General features: G+C 66.1%; 1 protein-coding gene across 2 annotated transcripts in view; it reads left to right on the forward strand.

The window, feature by feature from the left end:
• RARG (retinoic acid receptor gamma) overlaps window positions 1–14,953 on the forward strand; it is a 67,729-nt gene extending 52,776 nt beyond the window's left edge. For both annotated transcript variants that reach the window (XM_075915754.1, XM_075915755.1), the window contains 7 exons: window positions 1,073–1,221; window positions 1,849–1,990; window positions 7,176–7,336; window positions 9,284–9,460; window positions 9,602–9,806; window positions 12,165–12,323; window positions 12,545–14,953. In XM_075915754.1, the coding sequence (XP_075771869.1) occupies window positions 1,073–1,221; window positions 1,849–1,990; window positions 7,176–7,336; window positions 9,284–9,460; window positions 9,602–9,806; window positions 12,165–12,323; window positions 12,545–12,726 (1,175 nt within the window). In that variant the 3' untranslated portion in view covers window positions 12,727–14,953. The remainder of the gene's footprint in view (window positions 1–1,072; window positions 1,222–1,848; window positions 1,991–7,175; window positions 7,337–9,283; window positions 9,461–9,601; window positions 9,807–12,164; window positions 12,324–12,544) is intronic.
• Window positions 14,954–15,460: the final 507 nt, after the last annotated feature.

The following is a 15,460-nucleotide window of genomic DNA, read 5'->3' on the forward strand; positions in this document are numbered from 1 at the left end:
ACACCATGTCACGAGAGAGCCATTTGAGTTACTGCTTTTGGCTGGCCGCAGGCTCGGGCAGTGGCATCTAGCTGTGTTTGGGAGGTGACTGATATAACCTGACGGGCTGGAAACGTAGGGTTTAAAAACTCCCCCCACCCCCAAGCCTACAGGGAAGAAAGATTGCTTGGAAGTTGGTTTGTTGTTGCAGGGTTTTGTGTGGGTGCTGGAGCTGGGGGTATGAGTGGGCTGGTGTAGGGCTGCTTATCAGCGTCGGTCAATACACGCAGGTTTGTTATTGTAGGGTTGCCATTGTTTTCCTTCTATAAGCAAAATGAACATGGGATACGCAGCCTGGACTCCCCTACTGGTCGCTTTGCGAAGAGGGGAGATTGATGCTTTGGAGACTGTTCAAACTTGCCCCCCTTCCCTCCCCCTCACCATCCCATCGCAGTGTCTGCCTGGCCTGGGGGCTTCTGGGACCCAGGGGCTGAGTGCAGTCTTCGGGATGGGGCTAAAGCTACGGATACAATGCAGGTCTGCTGTGGAGGGCTAAGCCTGCAGTCCCCATGGGGGTCTGGGTGTGTCCCTTCCATCCCCCCAGTGGGTCGGGGGGGGGGGGAGTGGGGATTAGCTTACAGGGCTTTGGTAACAATTCCAACCTGTTTGGGCTGGAATGTGGCTACAGGAAATTCACTCTGTGCTGAAAGATAGAATTGAAAGCAGTTTGCAGCCCAGCCTGGGGCGCCTGGCTGGCTGGTGGGGGGCAGGGGAATGGGGCTGGCTCTGGCCTGGGGGGGAGGGAGGAAGGGGAACAGTTGGGGGGGCTGGCTCTGGTATAGGGGCAGGCTGGGAGGGATTTGGTTCCCCCCCCCCTTCCCCTCTGGCTATTTTGGCCAGTCTTAAATTCCTAGCAAATTGCATTGACTGTCCTAGGCCCCAGGGGTCCCACAGCAGCATGTTCCTGAAACACCCCCGCCCAGAGCGCCCCAGCCCCCCCTTCTCCAGGACTCAGCGAAGGCTCTTGTCCGGATCAGCTGCCTGGCTGCCCCTTGGGGTTTCCTGATGCCCTTGCCCGTCCCTCTCTCTGCAGCTGTGGAGACCCAGAGCACGAGCTCGGAGGAGATGGTGCCCAGCTCCCCCTCACCGCCCCCGCCCCCCCGCGTCTACAAGCCCTGCTTCGTCTGCAACGACAAGTCCTCCGGCTACCACTACGGCGTCAGCTCCTGCGAAGGCTGCAAGGTGAGTGGGGCGGGAGGGCTCATGGGGCCCCTCCCCTCGGAGTGCGCCGTGCTGGGTGGGGCTCAGGCAGCTCCCTCTGACGTCCCGGCAGGCACCCCTGGGGGCAGCTAGAGTCGCCTGCTGCCCAGGGTCTTGGCGCTTCCCCAGCTGCCGGACAGGGGTTGGGCAGGAATTCCCCCCCAGGTCAGACCAAGGGGGTTCCCCACCTTGGGGGCGGCTCGCCTGCTGGCATCATCTCAGGCACCCTGGTGGCACCAGAGTCTCTCCTGCTCTCTGCCTGGCCATGCCCCACTCCAGCCTGGGCCCTGCCATGCCTCAGTCTAGCCCCAGAGTCGGGGCTCGGGCGCAGGGCTTTGGGGAGACCTGTGCTGCACAGGTCAGACTACCGAGCCCAGGGGCCCCAGTGGTGGAGCCAGACCATGGCCCATTGGTCTGATCCTCTCTGCTGCAACAGCTGGTGCTCCAGCCTGCCAGGCCGGGGGAGGGATGCTGGTGCAGGGAGGGGTTCAGTTTGACTTTGGGGGTGCAGCTTTGCCAAGGCACTGGCTCGGAGCCACAAGGAGCATGGGGTAACACCCCCCCTTCTCCCCTTCACCCACCTCTGCCGTGGCTGCATGCCCCCCCCAGGGATTCTTTCGCCGAAGCATCCAGAAAAACATGGTGTATACCTGCCACCGTGACAAGAACTGCCAGATCAACAAGGTGACCCGCAACCGCTGCCAGTACTGCCGGCTCCAGAAGTGCTTCGAGGTTGGCATGTCCAAAGAAGGTGAGGTCCGGAGCCAGGACAGAGGGGACAGGGAGGTTGGGACTCGTGCATGGGGGAGAACCAACCTGCAATGGGATCGGAGGGAAGATCAGCTCCAGCTGGGACGGTGCCCTGTGAGGTTGCCAGGTACATGCATGTCCACATGCCCAGAGGTATCTGCTCTCGCGCACCTGTTCCCCCAGCTGTCTGCCCCCACATGCTCTTGTGTGGTCCACGCAGTGCTGAGCGCACGGCTGGACAGCTGCTCAGCGGGAGGGGGCGGGGGGGGGCGGGTGCTCCCAGCCCCACACCGGTTGGGGGCTGAACCCGAGTTTGCAGAGCTGCTCAGCGGGGGGAGGCGGGGGGGCGGGTGCTCCCAGCCCCACACCGGTTGGGGGCTGAACCCGAGTTTGCAGAGATCTGTGCCCCCTGGCGCCTTTGGGGCTAGTTTGACCAGCCAGGTTGGATCATTTGGCTCTGAGGTCTGCGGCAGGGGAGGGAGTTTGCATCCAGGCTCTGGCTGTGGGCCCGCTAGGCCACATGGGTAGATCTTGGGCTGCTGGGGCCAGGTGGCAACGGCACAGGGATCCCTGGAGGCTCACGCCCTTGGGACTTAGAAGCCAGCATAGCTTGAGCCGTGGAAAGCGGGCGGCTGCCCCTTTAAGAGCGCTGTCAGCCGCATGGCCCATCTGGAGACAGAGTGCCTCTCCTCGCTGTTGCTTTTACTCCCACTGCTAAGGCATGTCCTCGCGCGCGCCCGGGTGGGGCCCATTCATCACTGTCTCTTTAAGAGCCCGTCCTTAGGAATGTCTCTGTCTCAGCCCTGGCCAATGATTTACAGGCCCCTGTCACTTTAAGGGCAGAGGGATTGGGGGGGCGGGGGCGCTCAGGAAGGAGACAGGAAATGGGTGGTGTGTGGGAATTGGGCCAGGACTGGGCAGGGGCGGGGAGCCATGGCACCCCCTCCCCCCCGCACTTACCCATCTAATGGGCTCCAGGACCCCCTGAAAAGAGATCAAGGGGGTGCCCTGCCCTGCGCACCCCCAGGGCCTGCTCCCCTTTAGCTGTCTCACCTAGTTCTCCACCCCCACGCGCCAGCCTGGCTTTCCAGCGGGGGAGCAGCTGCCCCGGCCCCACGGTGGCAGCTGTGGTGCATGTCGGGGTGGGGCCGGACCCACAGGCAGTGGGGTGTCTGCCTGCTTTTGGGGGGCAGCTTGGCTGCCCGCCCCTCCCTGCCCGCATTGTGCTGGCCGGGCTATAAGTGGATATCCTGCCGACTCTCGTATCCTGTTGCCAGATTCCCCCTGGCGCTCCAGCCTGGGGTGAGCAGGAAGTGCAGCCGGGAAACTCGCGGCCACAGGGCGGGCCGGGAGATGCACACGCAATGGGAGCACTGGGCCCCGGCTTGGACTGGCAGCTCTGAACCCCTCCCAGGACGGAGGCTGCAGCCTGGCTCCTTGCTCTCTTTCCCCTGCCACCTGGGGGCAGAGGGAGAGTGGGAAGCCCCATTGCTCACAGCCGGTTGGAGCCCCGCCACATCAGGCAGCCAGCTGGCCAGAATTCATTCCTGCTGGACACCATCGCCTGGCCCAAGCCGGACGCCCGCAGCCCCATGCCCATTGGCCATTAGCCTGCCAGAGAAGCCACGTGGGACCCCAGGAGCCTGTTCCATTGGCTGTCAACCTTCATGAGACACCCACTAGCCAATCGCACGGGGCGCCCAGGTGCCCTTTCCCCATGGTAGAAGCTGGACAGCAATCAGGTTCCAGCACCCCCCCCCCCCAGGGTACAGGCCGCAGGGAGCTGCCAGCTGGTGCACTATGCAGGCAGGGCGATGTGGGGGCACCGGGCAGGCTGGAGGGAGCTGCCAGCTGGTGCACTATGCAGGCAGGGCGATGTGGGGGCACCGGGCAGGCTGGAGGGAGCTGCCAGCTGGTGCACTATGCAGGCAGGGCGATGTGGGGGCACCGGGCAGGCTGGAGGGAGCTGCCAGCTGGTGCACTATGCAGGCAGGGCGATGTGGGGGCACCGGGCAGGCTGGAGGGAGCTGCCAGCTGGTGCACTATGCAGGCAGGGCGATGTGGGGGCACCGGGCAGGCTGGAGGGAGCTGCCAGCTGGTGCACTATGCAGGCAGGGCGATGTGGGGGCACCGGGCAGGCCGCAGGGAGCTGCCAGCTGGTGCACTATGTACAGGCAGGGCGATGTGGGGGCACCGGGCAGGCTGGAGGGAGCGGTTAGCCAAAGCCAGCAGCTCCCAGCCTTGGTGTGACAGGCTCCTGGGCACACGCTGTGGGCAAAGTGGGAGGGGGGCAGTGACATGTCGACCCCCCGTTTATGAGAAGCCCCCAGTGCTGTATCCGTGTCCTTCGTTTCCTGTTTTCACCAGGCTGAGCACAAGCCTCAGCGATTCCCAAGTGCAGGCTCGGCCCGGCTGGCAGGGCAGCTGGGAACCGCGGCAGGCAGGGCCCAGCTCCGAGGAGCAGGGTGGGCAGTGGATGCAAAACGTGTGGGGAGGTGGGGACACCAGCCCGCTGCAGCCTGGCTCAGAGGAGATGACATCCAGCCCAGCCCAGCTCCCCAGCCCAGTCCTGTGGGCCTAGCCTGGGTGGCCAGGAGGTGGCCCTAGCTCCCAGCTGCCTGGCAGAGGCCATACTTTGGGCCCCAGGGTGTGTAGAGGCTCCTGGGTCACATCTGTCTCCCTCTGTCTTGTGAGCTGCCCCCTTGCTGGCTGCACGCAGGGCCGCAGGTGGTAATGTGCACCCGTCGCAGGGCAGGGAGCTGGCTGCATGCAGGGCCACAGGTGGTAATGTGCACCCGTCGCAGGGCAGGGAGCTGGCTGCACGCAGGGCCGCAGGTGGTAATGTGCACCCGTCGCAGGGCAGGGAGCTGGCTGCATGCAGGGCCACAGGTGGTAATGTGCACCCGTCGCAGGGCAGGGAGCTGGCTGCACGCAGGGCCACAGGTGGTAATGTGCACCCGTCGCAGGGCAGGGAGCTGGCTGCACGCAGGGCCACAGGTGGTAATGTGCACCCGTCGCAGGGCAGGGAGCTGGCTGCACGCAGGGCCACAGGTGGTAATGTGCACCCGTCGCAGGGCAGGGAGCTGGCTGCACGCAGGGCCACAGGTGGTAATGTGCACCCGTCGCAGGGCAGGGAGCTGGCTGCACGCAGGGCCACAGGTGGTAATGTGCACCCGTCGCAGGGCAGGGAGCTGGCTGCACGCAGGGCCACAGGTGGTAATGTGCACCCGTCGCAGGGCAGGGAGCTGGCTGCATGCAGGGCCACAGGTGGTAATGTGCACCCGTCGCAGGGCAGGGAGCTGCCCCCTTGCTGGCTGCACGCAGGGCCACAGGTGGTAATGTGCACCCGTCACAGGGCAGGGAGCTGCCCCCTTGCTGGCTGCACGCAGGGCCACAGGTGGTAATGTGCACCCGTCACAGGGCAGGGAGCTGCCCCCTTGCTGGCTGCACGCAGGGCCACAGGTGGTAATGTGCACCCGTCGCAGGGCAGGGAGCTGGCTGCACGCAGGGCCGCAGGTGGTAATGTGCACCCGTCGCAGGGCAGGGAGCTGGCTGCATGCAGGGCCACAGGTGGTAATGTGCACCCGTCGCAGGGCAGGGAGCTGGCTGCACGCAGGGCCGCAGGTGGTAATGTGCACCCGTCGCAGGGCAGGGAGCTGGCTGCATGCAGGGCCACAGGTGGTAATGTGCACCCGTCGCAGGGCAGGGAGCTGGCTGCACGCAGGGCCGCAGGTGGTAATGTGCACCCGTCACAGGGCAGGGAGCTGGCTGCACGCAGGGCCACAGGTGGTAATGTGCACCCGTCGCAGGGCAGGGAGCTGGCTGCATGCAGGGCCACAGGTGGTAATGTGCACCCGTCGCAGGGCAGGGAGCTGCCCCCTTGCTGGCTGCACGCAGGGCCACAGGTGGTAATGTGCACCCGTCACAGGGCAGGGAGCTGCCCCCTTGCTGGCTGCACGCAGGGCCACAGGTGGTAATGTGCACCCGTCACAGGGCAGGGAGCTGCCCCCTTGCTGGCTGCACGCAGGGCCACAGGTGGTAATGTGCACCCGTCGCAGGGCAGGGAGCTGGCTGCACGCAGGGCCGCAGGTGGTAATGTGCACCCGTCGCAGGGCAGGGAGCTGGCTGCATGCAGGGCCACAGGTGGTAATGTGCACCCGTTGCAGGGCAGGGAGCTGGCTGCACGCAGGGCCGCAGGTGGTAATGTGCACCCGTCGCAGGGCAGGGAGCTGGCTGCATGCAGGGCCACAGGTGGTAATGTGCACCCGTCGCAGGGCAGGGAGCTGGCTGCACGCAGGGCCGCAGGTGGTAATGTGCACCCGTCACAGGGCAGGGAGCTGGCTGCACGCAGGGCCACAGGTGGTAATGTGCACCTGTCGCAGGGCAGGGAGCTGCACCATCCCTGCTGATTAACTCCGCTCTGGGCCAATGGCTTTGCCGGTGGAAGTGGTTTCTGGCACTAAGGTGGCCGAATACCCTGGATGGGGCTCAAACCCGGAACCTCTGGCTGTAAGAGTCTGGACCGTTGTGTCTGCATGTTACCGGGGCAGAAACAGAGCACCACAGGCCTGGAGCGGGGGAGTTCCCATTAGAGGGGCAGGGTTTGCTCCTTCCTGCCCAGGGCCTGGGTTGTGCACCAGTTTCCCTCTCTCTGGCAATGCAAGATACACCTAGAGGGGCAGCCCAAACACAGGGCCCACATGGAGAAACTGAGGCACACAGTCAGCAGTGAGTCACCCAGCAGAGGCAGGACTAGAACCCAGAGCTCCTGCAGCCCTAACTGCTGTGCCCCCCACTAGCCATATGGGGCTGCCCAAAGCATGTGGTCTGAGACGTTACAGCGACAGTCGTGTGGCCCCAGCCGGGGTACCTGGGCAGCGCTGGGGCTGGATCCCTGCATGGTGTAAATGGGAGTTGCTGCACTGGAGCCAGTGGGGCCAGGTTCCCAGCGGGTGTGAGCTGGGCCAGACCCCGACTGATACAAACCGTCCCCGCCCTGCTCAAGTCAGTGGCTCTTGCCCTTTACACCAGCCAGCGACCCGGCCGAGGAGTCTCCCAACTGTGGGGGTGTTTGGCCGGGTCAGCTCTCCAGGGCCTAACCCCCCTCGACCGCAGCGTCCCACACGCTCCCAGCCGGGGGTCGGTCTGGTTCCACGGTGCCGCCCTCACCCGCCTCTCCCCGGCAGCTGTGCGGAACGACCGCAACAAGAAGAAGAAGGATGTGAAGGAGGAGGCCGTGGTGGACAGCTACGAAATGACGCCCGAGCTGGAGGAGCTGATCCAGAAAGTCAGCAAGGCCCACCAGGAGACCTTCCCCTCGCTGTGCCAGCTGGGCAAATACACCACGGTGAGACCCCGGAACTCCCTTCTGCCCCTCCATGCCAGCCTCAGGACTGGCCTCTGGGTCCCTGCACCCCAAGCCCCTGAGAATAACAGAGCCCGGCGCCCACTTCTGTCACGAAGTGAGGCTGTTCTCAGCCAGGCTGTCTGCCCAATCCCCACAGGCAGAGCGGAGCTGGGATCCTGCACATTGGCCACCACATGGCACCAGTGCCTGGCCCCTATGGGCAGAGGGGTCAGGGTTCTTGGGCTCCATGCCTGGCCCCGGTGGGGGGAGGGTGTCGGGGTGCCTGGCCCCAGGGGGGGGAGAGGGGAGGGCGCCCGGGTTCTGTGCAGTCGGGGTGCCTGGCCCCAGGGGGGGAGAGGGGAAGGCGCCCGGGTTCTGTGCAGTCGGGGTGCCTGGCCCCAGTGGGGGGAGAGGGGAGGGCGCCCGGGTTCTGTGCAGTCGGGGTGCCTGGCCCCAGGGGGGGAGAGGGGAGGGCACCCGGGTTCTGTGCAGTCGGGGTGCCTGGCCCCAGTGGGGGGAGAGGGGAGGGCGCCCGGGTTCTGTGCAGTCGGGGTGCCTGGCCCCAGGGGGGGGAGAGGGGAGGGCGCCCGGGTTCTGTGCAGTCGGGGTGCCTGGCCCCAGTGGGGGGAGAGGGGAGGGCGCCCGGGTTCTGTGCAGTCGGGGTGCCTGGCCCCAGGGGGGGGAGAGGGGAGGGCGCCCGGGTTCTGTGCAGTCGGGGTGCTTGGCCCCAGTGGGGGGAGAGGGGAGGGCGCCCGGGTTCTGTGCAGTCGGGGTGCCTGGCCCCAGGGGGGGAGAGGGGAAGGCGCCCGGGTTCTGTGCAGTCGGGGTGCCTGGCCCCAGTGGGGGGAGAGGGGAGGGCGCCCGGGTTCTGTGCAGTCGGGGTGCCTGGCCCCAGGGGGGGAGAGGGGAGGGCGCCCGGGTTCTGTGCAGTCGGGGTGCCTGGCCCCAGTGGGGGGAGAGGGGAGGGCGCCCGGGTTCTGTGCAGTCGGGGTGCCTGGCCCCAGGGGGGGGAGAGGGGAGGGCGCCCGGGTTCTGTGCAGTCGGGGTGCCTGGCCCCAGTGGGGGGAGAGGGGAGGGCGCCCGGGTTCTGTGCAGTCGGGGTGCTTGGCCCCAGTGGGGGGAGAGGGGAGGGCGCCCGGGTTCTGTGCAGTCGGGGTGCCTGGCCCCAGGGGGGGAGAGGGGAAGGCGCCCGGGTTCTGTGCAGTCGGGGTGCCTGGCCCCAGGGGGGGGAGAGGGGAGGGCGCCCGGGTTCTGTGCAGTCGGGGTGCTTGGCCCCAGTGGGGGGAGAGGGGAGGGCGCCCGGGTTCTGTGCAGTCGGGGTGCCTGGCCCCAGGGGGGGAGAGGGGAAGGCGCCCGGGTTCTGTGCAGTCGGGGTGCCTGGCCCCAGTGGGGGGAGAGGGGAGGGCGCCCGGGTTCTGTGCAGTCGGGGTGCCTGGCCCCAGGGGGGGAGAGGGGAGGGCGCCCGGGTTCTGTGCAGTCGGGGTGCCTGGCCCCAGTGGGGGGAGAGGGGAGGGCGCCCGGGTTCTGTGCAGTCGGGGTGCCTGGCCCCAGGGGGGGGAGAGGGGAGGGCGCCCGGGTTCTGTGCAGTCGGGGTGCCTGGCCCCAGTGGGGGGAGAGGGGAGGGCGCCCGGGTTCTGTGCAGTCGGGGTGCCTGGCCCCAGGGGGGGGAGAGGGGAGGGCGCCCGGGTTCTGTGCAGTCGGGGTGCTTGGCCCCAGTGGGGGGAGAGGGGAGGGCGCCCGGGTTCTGTGCAGTCGGGGTGCTTGGCCCCAGTGGGGGGAGAGGGGAGGGCGCCCGGGTTCTGTGCAGTCGGGGTGCCTGGCCCCAGGGGGGGAGAGGGCCCCCACGGACGGAGGGGATCCGGGCACCCCAGGTGGGTTGTCCCCCACTCAGCGTCTGTAGGGGCGATCCCTGCCCAGGCCCCAGCACTCAGCGCTCCCCCTCCCCAGAACTCCAGCGCTGATCACCGGGTGCAGCTGGACCTGGGGCTGTGGGACAAGTTCAGCGAACTGGCCACCAAGTGCATCATCAAGATCGTGGAGTTTGCCAAGCGCCTGCCCGGCTTCACCAGCCTCAGCATCGCAGACCAGATCACCCTTCTCAAGGCCGCCTGCCTGGACATCCTGGTGAGGCGCTGCCGGGAGCTGCTTCCCATCCCACTGTGCCTGCCCCCTTCTTGGGCCGGGCTAGGGGGCCGGGGCGCAGCCTGCGGGGAGGGGCGGGCCCAGCAGGCCTGCCTGGCGCTCACTCCCCGTCCCGCCCCACAGATGCTGCGGATCTGCACGCGCTACACGCCGGAGCAGGACACCATGACCTTCTCGGACGGGCTGACCCTGAACCGCACCCAGATGCACAACGCCGGGTTCGGGCCCCTCACCGACCTGGTGTTCGCCTTCGCCGGGCAACTGCTGCCCCTGGAGATGGACGACACGGAGACCGGGCTGCTCAGTGCCATTTGCCTCATCTGCGGAGGTACCGGCCAGCCTCCCTAGGAACCCAGGAAGGGGGGATGCACCACACCCCCTCCATCACAGCTGCTCCAGCTCTGGCCTTTCCCAGTGGGGGCGCTGTGGGGGGAGCTCTGGGCTATGCCAGCCCGGTCACGTCCAGCAGCGGGTGCTGTGGGGGGAGGAGCGCTGGCTGTGGGGGAGCTCCAGGCTGTTCCAGCCCCAGCCTCTCCCAGCAGGGGGTGCTGTGGGGGAGCTCCAGGCTGTTCCAGCCCCAGCCTCTCCCAGCAGGGGGTGCTGTGGGGAAGCCCCAGGCTGTTCCAGCCCCAGCCTCTTCCAGCAGGGGGTGCTGTGGGGAAGCTCCAGGCTGTTCCAGCCCCAGCCTCTCCCAGCAGGGGGTGCTGTGGGGGAGCTCCAGGCTGTTCCAGCCCCAGCATCTCCCAGCAGGGGGTGCTGTGGGGGAGCTCCAGGCTGTTCCAGCCCCAGCCTCTCCCAGCAGGGGGTGCTGTGGGGGAGCTCCAGGCTGTTCCAGCCCCAGCATCTCCCAGCAGGGGGTGCTGTGGGGGAGCTCCAGGCTGTTCCAGCCCCAGTCTCTCCCAGCAGGGGGTGCTGTGGGGAAGCTCCAGGCTGTTCCAGCCCCAGCCTCTCCCAGCAGGGGGTGCTGTGGGGGAGCTCCAGGCTGTTCCAGCCCCAGCCTCTCCCAGCAGGGGGTGCTGTGGGGGAGCTCCAGGCTGTTCCAGCCCCAGCCTCTCCCAGCAGGGGGTGCTGTGGGGGAGCTCCAGGCTGTTCCAGCCCAGCCTTTCCCAGCAGAGGGTGCTGTGGGGGAGCTCCAGGCTGTTCCAGCCCCAGCCTCTCCCAGCAGAGGGTGCTGTGGGGGGAGCTCCAGGCTGTTCCAGCCCCAGCCTCTCCCAGCAGGGGGTGCTGTGGGGAAGCTCCAGGCTGTTCCAGCCCCAGCCTCTCCCAGCAGGGGGTGCTGTGGGGGAGCTCCAGGCTGTTCCAGCCCCAGCCTCTCCCAGCAGAGGGTGCTGTGGGGGAGCTCCAGGCTGTTCCAGCCCCAGCCTCTCCCAGCAGAGGGTGCTGTGGGGGAGCTCCAGGCTGTTCCAGCCCCAGCCTCTCCCAGCAGGGGGTGCTGTGGGGGAGCTCCAGGCTGTTCCAGCCCCAGCCTCTCCCAGCAGAGGGTGCTGTGGGGGAGCTCCAGGCTGTTCCAGCCCCAGCCTCTCCCAGCAGAGGGTGCTGTGGGGGAGCTCCAGGCTGTTCCAGCCCCAGCCTTTCCCAGCAGGGGGTGCTGTGGGGGGAGCTCCAGGCTGTTCCAGCCCCAGCCTCTCCCAGCAGGGGGTGCTGTGGGGGAGCTCCAGGCTGTTCCAGCCCCAGCCTCTCCCAGCAGAGGGTGCTGTGGGGGAGCTCCAGGCTGTTCCAGCCCCAGCCTCTCCCAGCAGGGGGTGCTGTGGGGGGAGCTCCAGGCTGTTCCAGCCCCAGCCTTTCTCAGCAGGGGGTGCTGTGGGGAAGCTCCAGGCTGTTCCAGCCCCAGCCTTTCCCAGCAGGGGGTGCTGTGGGGGAGCTCCAGGCTGTTCCAGCCCCAGCCTTTCCCAGCAGGGGGTGCTGTGGGGGAGCTCCAGGCTGTTCCAGCCCCAGCCTTTCCCAGCAGGGGGTGCTGTACGGGAGCTCCAGGCTGTTCCAGCCCCAGCCTTTCCCAGCAGGGGGTGCTGTACGGGAGCTCCAGGCTGTTCCAGCTCCAGCCTTTCCCAGCAGGGGGTGCTGTACGGGAGCTCCAGGCTGTTCCAGCCCCAGCCTTTCCCAGCAGGGGGTGCTGTACGGGAGCTCCAGGCTGTTCCAGCCCCAGCCTTTCCCAGCAGGGGGTGCTGTGAGGTGGGAGCTCCAGGCTGTTCCAGCCCCAGCCTCTCCCAGCGGGGGGTGCTGTGGGGGAGCTCCAGGCTGTTCCAGCCCCAGCCTCTCCCAGCGGGGGGTGCTGTGGGGGAGCTCCAGGCTGTTCCAGCCCCAGCCTTTCCCAGCGGGGGGCTGTAGGGGAGCTCCAGGCTGTTCCAGCGCAGCCTTTCCCAGCAGGGGGTGCTGTGAGGTGGAAGCTCCAGGCTGTTCCAGCCCCAGCCTTTCCCAGCAGGGGGTGCTGTGGGGAAGCTCCAGGCTGTTTCAGCCCCAGCCTTTCCCAGCGGGGGGCTGTGGGGGAGCTCCAGGCTGTTCCAGCCCCAGTCTCTCCCAGCAGAGGGTGCTGTGGGGGAGCTCCAGGCTGTTCCAGCCCCAGCCTTTCCCAGCAGGGGGTGCTGTGAGGTGGGAGCGCCAGGCTGTTCCAGCCCCAGCCTCTCCCAGTGTGCTGGGGGGGGGGAGGATGAGTACGGAGCTGTACCATCCAGCACATGTGTCCCCCCAGATCGGATGGACCTGGAGGAGCCAGAGAAGGTGGACAAGCTGCAGGAGCCCTTGCTGGAAGCTTTGAAAATCTATGCCCGCCGCCGCAGACCCAACAAGCCGTACATGTTCCCCCGCATGTTGATGAAAATCACCGACCTGCGAGGCATCAGCACCAAAGGTGCGTGCATGCTGTCAGCAGGGCACTGCTCAGGGAAGCTTGCAGCGCTGGTGCTTCAAGGCACTGCTGCTGGGATGCTCACAGCACCTGTTTCCCATCTGGTACTGACGGCACCGCTGTGAGGTAGCTCACTGCATTGGTACTCCGTACGGCAGTGCTGCAGGAAGCTCGCAGCCTCTTGCAGTGCTGGCTCACCATTCCTCTCCCCACCCCCATCGCAGGTGCGGAGCGAGCCATCACCCTGAAGATGGAGATCCCTGGCCCCATGCCCCCCCTCATCCGGGAGATGCTGGAAAACCCCGAAATGTTCGAGGATGACTCATCGCAGCCACCCCCATCTGCAGACCCCCCCAGCTCCGAGGAGAGCCCGGCCGAGAGCAAGAGCCCAAAGGAAACCCCCTAGCACCTCAGGAGTGGGGTGGGCACTGGGAGTAACCACCCCCACCCGCCGCTGCCCAACCCCCAGCTGGTTTGAACAAGCCACAGCTGCCTTCACTTTGCCCCCCACTGCTGGGGGGGGGCTGGACTGGGGGGCAGCTAATGGAGATTGTCTGGGCTGCCTCAGAGATGTAGCTCTTGCCTTAACCTTCTTTTGGGAGCCCTGTGGGGGCAGCCTGGAAACCTGCCCCCCCAGCTTCTTTGTTTGCCAAAGTTTGACTCCAAGCCAAAAATCAGGGGGCAAGGCTGGGTCGGGGGGCGGGGCAGATCCCTGGAAATGGACCTGGGGTGTCCAGTGGAGGCCCCCCTGACTTTTCCTCAGCAGTGCAATTGCCCGTCCAATGGGGGCACCCTGGAGCCAGAGAGAGACTCGGCAGTGAGGGGAGCTGGGCTGGGATACTGGGGTGTCCCCTCCCCCAACGATGCTGCCTCCAGGTTGCGGATTCAAGATCCATCAAGACCTCGTAAACTGATGTTCCCGGCGGAAGCCAGGCGTCTGGGCCTGTTGGCGCAGTGCTCTGTGGCTGGGGGGAGGCGGGGAGCAGAGCAGCCCCCCCCATGGAAAGCGCAGGACACCGGGGTGTGGTGGGAAAGACGGCTGAGTGCGGGGGAGGGGCACGTTGTCCCAGGATGGATGCTGCCTCCCACCCAGTGTCTTGCAGGTTTCAGAGGACGCAGATCTCGGGGTGGAGGGTGAGGTCCAAGTTTGGGAGTTTTATTTTATTTTATGATTTTTGTTGTGTAAAGTGCTAATGGTTTGGGGTTACTTGCTGAAGGTGGGGGGCGGGTAAGGGGGTCCCTGGGACTGTGCTGGGATGGGGGGCCCCCAGACAGGTGAGGGGCTGGGCTGCAGGGCTGTATCTGGTTGTGCTTTTGGTGCTGTTCAGGTTTGGTGTATTTGGGGTGTCTTCAACTCTTGACACACCCCCATCCTGGAACCGCCAGTTCCAAACCCCGCACCTGTGACTCCCGCTCATTCCCTTCCCTGACGTTGTTCTCCACAATCCCCCCACCCCACCCTCGGGGCTGATGAGTTTGGGAACACACAACACTAGAGACCAAAGATGGGGCGTGGCAATTGGAGAGCAGGAGTCCAGCGTTCACAGGGGGACCAAGACAGCTGCCACCCTCCCATCCTTCCCCTTATAGGGGACTTATTCCCCCTGCCCCCCAGGCTGCTCCCTGGTGAATCCGTGGGGCATATCCCCCACCCCATCACACACACCCCGGTGCCCCAGGAAATGGGCACTGTTGGGCACTGCTCTTTGCACAGCATCCTGGAACGCTGCCCCTGGGGGGGTTCCTCATTGGGCATTGCCTGGCCCCATTGACCCCCCCCAACTGCTCTACAGCAACCCCTATGGACCAAAGTAGGCAGACCTCCTCCCGGGCAGCCCCCAGATCTCCCCTACAGCCAGATCCCCCCCGATCTCCCCCAAATGTCCCCTTCCATCCTTCCCTAGGGACAGCATTGTCACCCTGTGACCCCAACGCCCCCCCGGGCAGTGTCGGGGAGTGGTGGCAGTTGAATCCACTCTCCCCACAATGCTTACAGCCTCTGGGTGCCCCCCTCCCTGCAGCACCCACTGCAGGGTCCCCGATCTGCTACACTACAAGATGGGGGGATTGCATGCTTCTGGCCCCCCTTTTGGTGCTGGGGCTGCAGTTCCATACTCCTGCAGAAGGGGGCGCTGCCGCCTGCAAAGAAGCAGGGTTGCGGGGTGCCCAGACCATGCCTATGGGGGATGCTGCAGGGGCAGGGTGAGTGGAGAAATTGCTGCCCCCTGCAGGCCGGTGTGGCCTTTACAGCCCCTTCGGGCAGCACTTTCCCTATGCTATTTATTGGCCTGTGTTTACCCAGGGAAAGGACCCCCCCACAGGGTGTGGGGCAGGGGGAGCCCCAGGAGCTCCACCCTGGAGTGAGGCTCCTCCCCCCCCCCCATATCCCTGCTGCTCCCTGATCCTGTTGAGCTGCCAAAAAGAAATACCCCAGACCTTAAAGCCAAGGACCCTGTTGGGGGAAGTTGGGAGGGGGGGATCTGCACCCACCCCACCCCTCGGTCATGTTTACAGCCAAGCTTTACATGGTATTTTAAAGGAAAAGCCCCTTCCCCATCACCCGCCCCCTTGGCGCCCTGCTCTGTCGCAGGGGGGACTTTTCTATTTTTGCAAAATAAAGTGATGGAAAGTCAGTCCAAACACCTCCTGCTTTGGTGCATGGGAGCCCCTCCCTTGGCCGTCCCAGCCTGCCAGCAGTTGCGCCTCCGTGGGCTCCGCTGGCCCAGTGCCTCACACTCCAGCTGGGCAGAGCGTGTTGGGGGGCACCAGAATGTCTCTGTGCCCTGCAGGACTGTGGAGATGATGCAGCTGCCTCTGGGGTGAGCTATCCCACATGAACACTGCCCGAGCCCTGCCTGTTTGCCCTGTGGATGCTGTGAGTGTACAGAGGGCCCCTATGGCTGGCCTCCTTGGTGTGGACATCTTGCCTGCTGGGGGGCTGCCCCAGTCCCACCAGCTTTTGGGGTCCTGGTGCTGCCTGCGGGCGGTAAGATGCAGAGGCACGAACTCAGAGTCCCGGCCTACCAGACTCTGCTCCCTGCTTGGCATCTAGGATCTAACTAGGCAAAGTGAGTGGGGGAAGTGGCACGGAGCAGGACGTGTGCCAGGGCCGCGCAGGATAGGAACCGTTGCCCAGCTTT

The sequence above is a fragment of the Pelodiscus sinensis genome, unplaced genomic scaffold (genome assembly GCF_049634645.1).
Source record: "Pelodiscus sinensis isolate JC-2024 unplaced genomic scaffold, ASM4963464v1 ctg164, whole genome shotgun sequence".
In the NCBI taxonomy this organism is placed as follows: Eukaryota; Metazoa; Chordata; order Testudines; family Trionychidae; genus Pelodiscus; species Pelodiscus sinensis.